The 13,515-nt window shown below is 42.4% G+C and overlaps 1 protein-coding gene across 2 annotated transcripts in view; it reads right to left on the bottom strand.

Moving 5' to 3' along the window:
• Positions 1 to 13,515, bottom strand: part of SASH1 (SAM and SH3 domain containing 1) — a 255,510-nt gene that overhangs the window by 140,993 nt on the left and 101,002 nt on the right. For both annotated transcript variants that reach the window (XM_041745577.1, XM_041745576.1), the window contains exon 2: positions 9,440 to 9,568. In XM_041745577.1, coding sequence (XP_041601511.1) covers positions 9,440 to 9,568 — 129 coding nt within the window. The remainder of the gene's footprint in view (positions 1 to 9,439; positions 9,569 to 13,515) is intronic.

Raw genomic sequence — 13,515 nt, 5'->3', positions numbered from 1 at the left:
TCATTTCTGCCACTGCCCAGTCAAAATCGTAAGACTACTAATATCCATCTCACAGGGTTATTAAAAAGACTAAATTAGGTAGTAGATGTGGATGCCAATGTACAACTCCAATGTACTTTTTAAAATGCCATTATTGTGATCATTATCAGCATGATTGTTATTATGGCCTCCTCATACTGTATTCACCCTGACTTTCTAGTTATTGGCAGTACTTTAGTAACCCAGATAAAGTACACCGAGTGACATGGTAAGTCATAGTAATGATCAATCATGCAGAATAGCTTAACTGATAATTATCTGATATCACCAACACTTAAAAGATTTATCAAAAATATTAAACAGTAGGGGTGCCTGGGTGGCTCAGTCAGTGGAATGTCTGACTCGGTTTCAGCTTGGGTCATGATCTCGGGGTCATGAGGTCAAGCCCTACATTGGGCTGGACCTCATGAGAGTCAGAATTTACTTGAGAGTCTCCCTCTCCCTCTGTTCCTCCCCCTGCTCTCACCACTGTTGCTCTCTCTCTCTCTCTCCCTATCTCTAAAATAAAACAAATTAAATCTTTAAATAAAAGAATATATATATATTTTTAAATAAAAGAATATATTAAACAGTATGTTTTTCCTTAAGTTAAAACTCTCCTTTAGAAGGGCTTAATCTTCATGAATCAAGCAACTAAATCCAATGAAGAATTCCGATAAAATATCAAAACAGATTCCAGAAGATGAAAGGGATCAAAGGAATATATTGGAAGACTAAACCCACACCCTAAGGAGAAAGGATATATGCAAATAAACAAAACTAACCCTTTGAAATCACAGCTGGAAATCTGTCTTCCTCTTGGCATCTCTGTTAAGAAGCCATGCCTTGGCTGTCACACACATTAAAAAAATAACATACACCCCCACAAACACATCCAGATGTTCACGAATATTCATGATGTGCTTCCAATCTGGTTTGGACTTGTCCTTGATTGATTTTTGATTAAGTTCCCCCAGCTTCGGCTGGGGTCCATGAGATGCATGGCACTGCTGTAGCACAAATTTAGGAAATCTTCATATTGTAAGTAATTGCAGAAAGTTTCAAACTATCCCTTATAAATAAATGATTTCTGCACAAGCCTCAGAACAGCCAGACATAGAGAAACTGGACTACTACTAGAACCTGAACTCTAACATCATTGCTGCAGGTGAGAAATTAAGCCTCCATCTCTAATATAGGCTATTATGTTAGGGGATTAAAAAAGAAAGAAAAAACAAAAAAGCTAGAAACCAATGTTCTCTTTTGAGTACATTAAAGGAAGCAGAGATGTATTTTCCTAAAGCCACCCAATTAGTTTGTGTCCTTCCAGATACCCAAATGGATGAAAAGCCTGAAGAATCACTGAATCAACTACACTGAAGACATTAGTCCAAGAGTGTACCATCCTGCTTCTACTTAAAATTCTCAAAACCTCCAAACTGAAGGAAAGGCAGCTTCAGATTTAAAAAAGCATTAAAAAAAAATGCTGCTGAAATGGGTGCAATGAATTTTTTTTTTTTTAAGTAGGTTTCACATCCAGCGTCAAACCCAATGCAGGGCTGGAACTCAGGACCTGTGCTGAAACTAAGAGTCGGATCCTTAACTAACTGAGCCACCCAGGTGCCCCTGGTATTAGTAATGATCTAACAGGAAGTGGCTATGATCAGTATGATGTGGGGAACAAAGGCAGAAGAAAATGTAGATAAAATTAAATGTCCTTATGAACTGCAGCCCATTGACAAATACTTGAGCCAGGCAGAGTATAACCTTCCTCCAGGAAGCTCCCAACTGTCTTCATGTTAATGCCCTGCTAGAGGGAAAAGCAACCTTAGCCTGACAAAGCAAGGCCTCTGGTATCCCCAGAGTTTTTTTTAACATATGAAAATCCTTTTGGAAGATCCCTTCTTCCCCTAACCCCAAATCCCTAACCCCAAAGTAGATAATCAGTTGCTCCTCACAATCCTGGATCTAAAGGCAGCAGGCAGCACAGCTCTTCCTGCCCATGGGTCCTGTCTCCATGCTTTAATAAAACTACCTTTTTGCACCAAAGATGTCTCAAGAATTCTTTCTTGGCCATAGGATCCAGACCCCGCCAACATTCCAAAGCTATGTCAAATAACCTAGGTCTTCCAGGACCCAATTCTTTCTGTCTTTAGTTATGCTGATGCTCTGGAGCTGTGGTGAGATCAGCCTAAGTCAGGAGGCCAATGTCAGCTGTGTGGTGGCAATACTAGCAAAGTCTCCCAGCCCTACCCCAGGTAACTTCCTGTCTGGGCCCTGCCCCTATGTGTCTGATTCCATTTCTGACCCCCAGCACTCGTCAGTCCCTAAACAGAGCCTTGAAGGACAGATTGGCCACTTGGCCTGAGCCACTCAGTCTCCATTAGAGGCCTCAAATTTAGACCTTTGGTGATTACATCATTATAGACATAGATACAGCTGCAGAAACCCACTTGGGCCCTGAAAATAAACATCCATCACAGTCCTTTTCATTTAGTCTGACGGCCAAGACCATACTGCCTCAAGCGTGCTACAAATTCACATGTTTAAAAGCCTCTAATTCCCTTGTGATATGCACAAATAAATTACATTGTAATCTCCCATGTTAGAAATGCTGAATTGTTAAATGTAAACATTTAGATGGCACTACAGCTTGGGTGACCTGGTGGTAATAAATCGTTCAACTACAGGAATTCCAAAAACAGGAATGCTCCTTTCCCCTCCCAAACACTGGCCAAACCCTCCCAAGCCCTGATTCTGCCATCAAAGTGGCCTCTTTTTAATTCCTTGGCTTTTCTCCCCAGTTACTGTCAATGTGATTAACATTTAGTAATTCTCTGTTGTACGTAAACAAAAACAACCACAAAGCTCAGACTTGTGTCCCTTTCTGGCCAACATTTGTATTTTAAGCAAGATGCTATTTTGGTTTTTAGTCCCCCAGGCATATTGTGTTTTATAAAATGCAAACAAACAAAAAGTCATTTCTAAATGCTCAAGAGCAAAAAATGAAGCTGATGTTGTTAATCCCTATTTGAAAAACCTGACAGAATCTCTCGACTTGTAGACTATACCACACATAACACATCTAAACTGTTCCCATAACTATACAAGTGGTTGACAAAGGTTTTCTAAGTGTAAAAGGATAGAAGCACACCTAAATGACAAGCGGCAATGGATGTGAGATCAAATCTGGCAGCCAAGAGATCTGTTTATGTCCATCCATGTTAACGCGGTACAATGCACAAAAATGCTGACTAAATTGCCACTGGGCATCTGACAATAAATGAGACTTTGTCTGAGAAGAGCCAGAGCAGAGCACTGTATCACCATGTGGCTTAAGGCATAATGCCTCAGTGTATTTTGACATCAAGTATGTGAATCGCACAGCAGAATGTAGTTCAGACTCAACGTCTAATGCCCACTGTTTCTGCCTGCAATCTGCAAATTAACAGTAGCCCGAAGCTGGCAAGTAATGTCAGTGAAGACAAAATGAAACAAAACTAAACCAAATGCCTTTTGGAGGAACAGTTGGGCTTTAAGCGGTTAAATATTTTAAGTCAAGACACTTTGCCACATGATCACATTGCCATCCTTTGGAAAAGAGAATATGGGTTCAGGAGTACATCTGCCTTCTTTCTGAGCTTCCATATTCCTAGGGCGGGGGGGGGGCACTATTCCTTCAGAACACCCTGCCTATGCACTCAGGTGGGGGCAACCTTGCCTTCCCTCATCATTTTCTTGAATATTCACTGAGGCAGCACAGGAAAGGTATTTTCCACCGGTTTTGCCGTCTAGCAAATAACAAAAGAGAAGTCAATGAACGCCCCCCCCCACTACCACCACTGCCCCCACCAGCCACTGAGACTGGACTAAGTCTGCACGACCCTGTGTAATCTCAAATTCACCTTCACCGAGCAGCCAACCATTGTGAAATGGCAATTATTTTTGTTTTGTCTTGTGAATAGTGATGAATCAGAACATCCTATCTTTTTATATTATTAATAATCCAGGAACCTGGGAAAGAAGAGCATGTATCTTTTTTTTCCACATCATTTATATCCTAGGTTTCAGCCACAGTAAACTTCTTGTAATTGCCTATAAAAGCCACATTTTCTCTCCTAATTTTTGATCTTTGTGAAAACTGCGACCTCTGCCTTAAAGTTATTCTGCACTATCCACACCCCATCCCCAAATCAGGTTAATCTTCTGTGTCCTTAATGAGCACACTTGGGTATCACTTCTTGCAGGAAGCCTTCTTTGATTTTCCTACACTAGGCTAGGGTTCTTCTTTGTACTCCCGCACAGCATTTTAATAGTGTGTTTACTTGTCTAGTACCCCCAACTAAATTGTGACCTCTTTGTAGATGGGGAAAACATCTTTTACTGGTCTTTCTAGAAAGAAAGGCAAGATCTCAGATACAGGTTTGATGTTCATAAAATATTTAAAAAATAATTCCATAATAAATGAACTCAACAAATACTTAACACGCACCTCTTATGAACCATGCACTGTTCTCTATGTTGGAACGCAGAAGTGACCAAAACAGACTAACAAAAATCCCTGTCCTCAACACAGGATTTGCTGGGAAGGGACAGAGGGAATTTTGTGAAGTGGTAACTATGTCCTATATGTCATGCTGGAGTGTGCATGGTATGGATACATCCTCTTGGTAGAGCTGAGATCTACGGAGCTGAGATCTGTGCATTTCAATATGCAAATTTAACCTCATAAAGAATTTTTTAAAAATAACAATAATCAAGTGGGTGTGCCAAGTAAGGATAATGTAAGAATGTCAAAATGCTAAGAACTGTAGAAGCTGGATTAGAGGCATGGAAATTTGTTATAGTTTGCTGTTTCTATATGTGTAATTGCCAAAATAAAAAGCTAGATAATGTGTGTACTCCTATAAATACATATTAATGAAATATGAGTAACAGATATTCTTAAGTGTTAATTAGAGGGGTTTTAAACTCAGAATCGAGGGGAAAGAATCAGTTACAGGTCATTTACAATGATTTGCCAAGTCCTTTATAGCAGTTTTTTCACCTTATCCTCATAATACCTTTATGGGATGTTTTTATCCCCATTTTGTAGATGGGAAAACTGAGGCTTGGAGAGATTACACGACTTGCCAACTAAATACAACAGCCAGAACAAGGGCCTACGTCCCAACACCTCCTTCCACCAGCATTTCTCATATCCTTTGCCATACTGCATCAAGCACAGGGGCTGGGACCCCCACTGGGGCTGGGGTGGTACAGTCTGAAGGAGCCCAGGAAGCACCACTAGTCATGATAAATACAATCTTACTGCCTCTGATTAGGTCAGAATTATATCTGAAGCAGTGAAATTATTAAAATTTCAAGGAATAATAGTTATACCCTAGAATTGTACCTACACCATCGGCAATGGTTTTGATGTCACATTTGTCTGTTATAATATGCAATATTTTAATTTACATCCCTGGTCCCTAAAGACCTGCATGAGTCTCCCCCAGGCTCCCATGTCCTGGTACACACACAGATGTGATCATGATTTGGCACAGATCCCAAGCCAGGCTTTGGCTGAAGTTGTCAACAGGGTCCCCGTGTAATTAGGCACTTCTGCATCATAGCTATACTGTAACAACAACACACACACTTGTTTTCTGTCCATACTCAAGCAGACTCAAAATCTCACAGACGCCAAGGAGGCTGATACGGCCGGTGATAATCTCCCACCTTGCCTATGTCCCTTTCCTGGCCGCCGTGTCACTTTGACAGATGTCAGACTTAGCATCACCAGAGATGGGCCCATTATGGACTTGGAAAGCCATATCATTTCCAAATGTAGACTTGCCCAGCCAAAAAAACATGCAGTGCTCAGAGATGTGCCAAATGTGTGGAAATATGGGCAGCTTCCCTGCTGTTCACAAGCACTCATGTCTCAATCCCCAGCAGAGGCAAAGGCTGTGGTCCAGACATACCGTTCCTTTAGGGCTCATTTGGTGCTGAATAAAAACTCTCTCCATAGTTATAAATGTGAATCATAATCCCTGTTTATACTGTTGAATGTTCACCCATCTGTACTCTCTGTTGCCTTCATCTAAACTAACTGGCCCCAAAAACACTTTATCAAGGAAGTGCTTTATTCTAGTCAGGAGCCGGGTGATTAGGTCCTGGAAAAGTAGCTTGATATCCAGTCCAGAAAGTTAATTACTAACATAATTATCAAAACCTTATATTTTTCAGGGTTAAGTCAAGCATTGCGTGGGCAGAATGTCTTTTTGGTTGGTCTGTTCTCTGGCTGACAATAATTAGTTCTTAAAGACAATACATTCTTTGACTTTTAAAGCCAAACTCAAATATCTACATATCTATTTTACCTATAGAATATTCCCTCGATTGCCAAAATTCACCTCGAGAATTTGAAATGAAATAAAGTCATAAACTGATTCAACCCATCATTCAAAACTCTCTGTATTCAAGACCGTCTCTGAATGACTTTTTCTACTTTTTTCTAATGCTACTTTTTTCCATATAAAATGCTTTAAGGTGGGGCCTCTGGTGGCTCAGGAGATTCAGGGTTGGACTCTTGATTTGGGCTCAGATCATGATCTCAGAGACATGAGATCAAGCTCTGTGTCTGGCTCTGGGCTGGGTGTGGAGCCTGCTTAGGAGTCTACCCCTCAACCCCTTGCTGTCATGCTCTCTCTCTTAAAAAAAATAAATAAATAAAAAAGCTTTAGGCTCCTGTATTCCTCTTACTGCTTTTGGTGGATTATTTCTTTTCCAAGCCACCTTGATTCAGCTTTCCTGGGACTGCTTACAGACACAGAAAGGAAGTATGAACTTGCAGGTCCTCAGACCCAAAGCTGCTCAAACAGCTGAACACAGAAGTTTGTCTACTTGTCCTCAAGTGGAATAATATGCAATAAAATAAAAGAATGCAATGAAGAGAGCATCATGGACAGCAAGTTACAGCTCTTCAAGAAGAGGAGTTCCCATCAGGTCTCAATCTGTGATGAGCTAACCACCATGAGAGGGAACTTTCAATATGTCGCTAGTGTTGCATACATGGTCTGAATAAATTTTGGATAACCTTAAAGCACGTCTCACATGGACTTCTAGATTTCTGAGCCATGTGAATGACATATGGAACACATGGCATCTAACCTGGCATTCAGCAGTTCAAGAGCTCCCCATTACCTCTCCCACTTGCCTGGAATTTCATAGAAAGAGAACCTGAATATGCCCATCTGGGATCTTACTTTTCTCACTAACTACTGTTTAAAGGATGAACGAAGTTTCCTGCCTGGCTCGGATGAGCTCCCATCAATTTTACCCACCACTACATTCCTGCACCTTTGATGAGAACTAATTAAGCTCATGTGGTGTTTTTTTTTTCCCCAGACTGTCTTTTGCTGCTCTGGAACAGAGCACACCAAATTAAGCCCATCTGTCTAAGTGGGAAGAAGTTATTTATCCCACTGCCAAGCAGGCTTTCTTTCCTACCCAGACTCTGCCTTCCAAGGTTCCTAAACACCTTATGGTGATTACAGTAACCCCAACTCCTAACCAGCTAGAATTCTGGGAAGAGTAGTTGCATGTTACAACAAGGATCATCTACCAATCCACAGCAATCACTTCCTCACATGGCACAATGTCCAAGGAAGCCACAGAGCATGCTACCAGACTATCATTCAAGGTCAAAATTACAACGTCCAAGAATTCGGTGCAATTTTTAGGTTGCTGTTCAGCCACAATCTTGCCCCCACCAAAAAAGGGGGAAAGTCCTTTTTCATTAACTACGCCCAATCAGAGAGCCTAATTAATTTCAATGGAGGCTTATGCCACATGAGGTTACTTTTGTTAAAAAAGGAGGAAACAACCCTGCCATTCACACCTGCCAGATGACAGAGTTATAGGAAAGATGCCCTGGGCAATGACAGGCCCACATGCCTGCCTGGGCGACCATGTTAGGCTCCGGGATGATGGCTCCCAGCCCCCAACCGATGCTTTTCAACCTCAATCAACTCAATTGTACTAACTCCCACCACTGACAACTGCTCAGGCAACCAACAAAAGGAAAGAGAATCAATAATCATCTGACAGTCATGATACACTGTTACTCCTGACCTAAGGAATCTTCACTTAGGTTGAGTTAAGGAAAGAAATTAAAGCACATAGGAATGCCAGTCTTACTGTAGAAGTGAAGCATGTCCAGTTGTAGAATAACAGAGGTGCCTAAACTAGTTGGTAGCTCTGTTATATAATAGGTCCTTTATAACATAAAAAGGGTTTTAATAAAAGAACTCTTTGTTCCAAGTTTCTTAATTATTGCTTTTTCTTTTATTCCTATCCTAAGCAGATTTATGGAAATAAATAAATAAATAAGGATTCCAGTGAAATCAGCAGTTTTCAAACTGTTTTTAAAGGCAGAGAGGCTTATGCAAAAGAGATCCATGCGGCCCCTCCCCCACCCTAACCCCAAAATATAAAAGATGGTCAAAAAGGAGTTGGTCTGGATGAGAAGACATTCCTGAAGGGGTCTTGAGGTGACCACAGTGAAATAAAACAATTTGAAAAGCACTGAACCAGAATGAATCCAAATAGAATATGTAATGAAAATTTAAATTTATAAATGCAGAAATTTCAGTAAGTTTTTCTGTAGCAAATACACAACATGGAAATATTAGTATATATACAGATTACAGAGAGAGACAGGCCTAAATTATTTATTTACTATTTATCACATGCAAGTTCAAATACTGCACTAATCCTACATAATGGTCTTAAAGAAACAGCCAAACGAATTTCAACACCTAAGTGCAAGAATGGAGTCATGTAAAATGGTGATTATGAAGAGCTCTTAAATGACATGGAAGAACTATAATAAAATATTTAGTAAAAAAGCAAGAATTATATTGCTAATGAAAAAATGCTGAGAAACACTGAGGAGGGCTGCTAAAATACCAATATGGTAATTACCAGGTGAGAGATTAGGGTGGTTTCTAGCTTCTTTACATTTTATTTTGTTTTTGAAAGAAAAAGAGAAAGAAAGAAAAAAAAAAAGGAAGAAAGAAAAAAGGATTAACCTAGACATTATTTGCAGTTAGAATCCATAAAAATATACTATACACTGGCTAACAGTGAAAACATTTTTTTCACTTAAGTTAAAAAATAAAATCTAGTGTTTCACCGAATACAAGTATTTGGTCATACCATCCTAGCCAATACTCATTCCTTCTGATGACCAGAGAGCTAGATGATTAATCCTTTGAGACCTGAACTTTGCACCCCAATTTAGCACAGCAGCTTACAGAGAGATACTCCTGGCAGGACCAGGACTGCTAGAAGGCCTGGGGGGGAGTGCTGGATCAGGAGCAGGACACGAACAGCCCCGCCAGGCAGAAGCATATTCCCAGTACCACCCACTCACCACATCCAGGTCCTGGGAAACCCGTCGTTTGCGGAGCTCCTCCATCCTCTCACACACATCAGAGAAGCAGGTGTTGTAATAATCTGCATATTGCTGTGCCAGGTCATCGATGTTGCCCAGGGAGCCATCCTGGGGGCGAGGCGGGCAACAGGAAGAAACAGGAAAAGAACAAAGACAGTCAGTCCACCTGTAGAGAAACCCACTGCTTTTGGTTCTCCCTCTCCACAGCATTTACACTAATAGCTGGTGGTCATTAAATGGCGAGCATGTGCCAGGCTAACTTCTGTGTGTGACACCTCCTAATCCTCAGGATACCCATTGGACACAAGACCTATTGTACAAGTGAACAAACTATAGGTCAAAGAAGTTGAGTGACTGCCTGCCCAAGTGTCCTAGGGCTAACAAGTAAAGAAGCCAGGCCTCCAACATAGGACTGCCTGGTACCAAAGTCATGGTCTTGTATCCACACCTCTGCCTGCCCATCAGGGCTAAGAAAGCCCCAGGAGAGAGCCTTCAGAAAAGGCACTCAGCAGGTAAGAGGCTCCTGAAAGCCCAATCAGTGACTGCACCAGAACCTCCTGGGAAGTTTTGAGAAATTCTGATACCAGGACACCACTCCCAGAAATTCTGACGGGAACCAGAGAATCGAGGACCACTGAAATCCTGCATCTGAGACACACTTGGGCCATGCCCTCCCATGAGACCTCTGAAAAGACAACCCTATTCCTTGAATTATTCCAAGAAATAGGAATAACATGCAAGAAGAGTACACGTGACAAATTCACCTAAAGAGGAAGCATGTCTGTCGCCCCAGAAGCTGCTCTGGATCCCCCCATCCTGGGTTTACACTCAGCTCTACTGCCATTTACAATCCCATGGCCCGAGGCAGATATCCTAATCTCTGGGATCACTGGGACAGCATAGTACCTATCTCACAGTGAGAAGTAATGGCACACAGAAAGCACTTGAAACTTATTTAACTACTCCTATTCAGTGCAAGATAATGTTTCAGACTATAGTCTTCCCTTAGGGGAACTGATGCCTAAATGCATGTCTGAACATATACATATGGGAGGACAAATGCTGCATGCGTTTGTAAATTATGCCATTTCTTCTATTTGTTCATTCATTCATTCATTCATTCATTCATAGAAACATTTCCCCTGATCCTTTTAATATCCCCCAAATGTCCTTTCTTTGGTATAAATAAATGGCCCTACCAAGACAACCAAAGGAACACAACTTTTATCAGAGTCTAGAAGGTTTCCATTTTACAGACCACAGCACTATCACATCACACAGCAACACTTGTCTGAATCTGCAAAACACACTCAGATGTAAGTGGGGTTTGGGAATTAAGAGTTCTTCAGAAGCCTTTCTGCTAAAGACCCTCTTCAGGCCTTGTCAAGAGGCCTGGGTCAAAGCAATCCCTAGCCAAGGCCTGCGTTCACTGATTTTATGCAACCAATGGACAGGAGAAACAGAAATGGAAAGAAATGATTTCCTAGGAAAAGAAACAAAACAAAACAAAACAACTCCTCCTCTCCCATCAGTAAAATGTTCCCTTTTTGGTAACTGCTTCCAAGCCCCCATTGCAGAGCTAGGGGCGAGAGGCACTCTTACAAGACCCATAAGATGTTTGAGTATCTGAACATGTCTGGGCAAAAGTTATTCCCCAGTCTGTCGGTCTATCTGTCTGTCTCAGTCAGGAGGCTGGATGGACACAGTAGAGGAGCTGGGAGCCTAGCCTCCTCTTCAATAGGTTTATTGTCAAGTTTCCAGTAGGGAAGTAACATCGGTCAAGGTAAGCAATCTGCTGCTGAGCCTCTGAGGAAAGGCCCAGGGGTGGTCAGCCTGCTGGTTTTGGCTGTACTGCTGTCAGTAAAGTGCCTGAAACCAGAACCACTGTGGAGGGAGGGAGCCAGACCAGAATATCTTAAGGTGATGTTCCTGTAATACAACATGATAAATCAAATCATGATCCCAAGGTTTGCCCTGACTCGCCTCAACTCAACACCATGTACCCTGGGGGCCACAGCATGAAAAGCCACAACCTCCTGACAAGTCTTCCCATCCGTTTCCCCACTTGGGCCTACTCTGCCATCAACCCAGCCACCGAAGTGACCTTGCTAAACAGAGCTGACAGTCTCTCCTTCTTCTGAGAATCACCTATCACCCAGGTGACAAAATAAAGCCCCAGCTTGCCAGCCCAGATCTCAGGGCCCCTCACTTCACATCTGCTCCCCGTCCTGCCCGCTGAGGAAGGAGCGCAGGCCCGCAGACTGGGAGGCCCAGGGCAGCCAGAAGGGCAACCAGCAGCTTCCGACGGCAGCACCTCACCTGGCACTCAGCACGGGCTCTCTCCCACTCACCCACCTCAGCCCCAGCACCATGAGAACTGAGTTCTGAACACCAGCTGCGAGCACAGCCAGGACTGTGAGGAGAGCGCGGTGCCCCCTGAGCCGAGGGCTTGTGCCCACAGCTGCCCAGCAGCAGCCTGTTAACCTAGCTCGTTTGCTTATGGTTCAAGCCTCACAGAAACAAAATCCTCCCCGGCCGCCTTCTCTTCAAGAGCCTCGGGTTTCCTTAGTCCTCGCCCTTCGGTATATACTGGAAAAGACCACGGTGCTCCCTTCCATGTGTGTGTTGGAAGGTGGAGGGAACAGGGCTGGCAGCCACATCACCCTGAGAACCCACTTTTATGAGTGACTGCCTGGATCCTGCCACTGTCCCCAACTGCTGGGGCCCCTGGAAGTTCCTGGGCCCTTCAGGACTGTGTCCAGTCTCTCGAGAATATGATGCTATCCTATCTTCAGCCAGAAATGTCTACCTTCATCCATTCAGGAAGGGAAACATGCCTGCGACTTCTGACCCAATACAAAACCCACATCTTCTAATACTGGGGTGAATCTGTTAGAGGCCTTACACCGTGTAGCTCCGTACTTTCCTAGGCTTGCTGTTCTTAAATGGAAATCCCTCGAGGCACCTGGGTGGCTCAGTGGTTGAGCATCTGCCTTAGGCTCAGGGCCTGATCCCAGGGTACTTCTCCCACTGCCTTTGTTTCTGCCTCTCTCCTCTCTCTCTCTCTCTCTCTCTCATTCTCTCATGAATAAATAAATAACATTTTTTTAAAAATGGAAACCCCTCTGTCTCTTTCATAGAGGCACTAAGAACTGTACTGTTTTAGCCAAGGCATGCCAATCTTGAATTCTAGCTTCCCCAAAAGCATCAGCCAAAGTATACAACTTAACACAATCAACTGTCTTCTTGGGTTAATCAAGTCCACTCCAAAATAACTCTCAATTATTTAGATAGCTTTATTCAAATTACCTTCTCCCCTTTTTCCTAGCAACACTTTCAAAACCAACTGTTTGGTTCTCAAGTTTCCAGACTTGCTGATCAAATGTTTTTTGCCACTAGTAAAAAAAGTTGAAGTCCCTATTTTTCAGTCCAAATCACCCAAAATTCTGCAGTAACTTGGGGTCCTGGAAAATATATCTCTGGCTCACACACACAAAAATAGGTAACTCTTCAACTTAACGCAGGCCAAAGGCAGAAAATGCTTCACACCCTGCAACATGCTGCATTATCCACTCCTTACTTGGCACTCAGCAAACAATAATTTACCACAGGGTGGCATAGCCGCCTCTGTTTTCCCAAGTCACCTTCCAGATGTGCAATAAGTCCCCAAATTTCCACTTCCATCAGTCTTGATGATTTAAATGCCAAGAAGGGCAAAAAAATAAAAGAATGTGTTTTTAAAAAGTAGCTCGTCTACCATATCCAGAAAGGAATCCTGCTCATCCCCATCAAATGGAATCAATGAACCACAAGATGATTTTCTCTTTATCCTCTCAAAATCTATGCTCTTTCAGGACTATCTGGAAACCTCCACACCATTTCTGTCCAACCTGTTCCTACTTGAGATAGCACAGTCCTATTCAGTAAAAACATTCACTTCTACCAGAAATGTTTGCAAAAGTAGTCTGCAGGGAATTCAAATAATGTAGCCGATGTCTAATAGCACCACATCTCGCTCATCTCTCTTTTTGAGATGTGAAGTTTGTGTCTGACTC

This window comes from Vulpes lagopus, chromosome 2, assembly GCF_018345385.1.
Source record: "Vulpes lagopus strain Blue_001 chromosome 2, ASM1834538v1, whole genome shotgun sequence".
Lineage (NCBI taxonomy): Eukaryota > Metazoa > Chordata > Mammalia > Carnivora > Canidae > Vulpes > Vulpes lagopus.
This window is presented reverse-complemented; position numbering and strand designations above follow the sequence as displayed.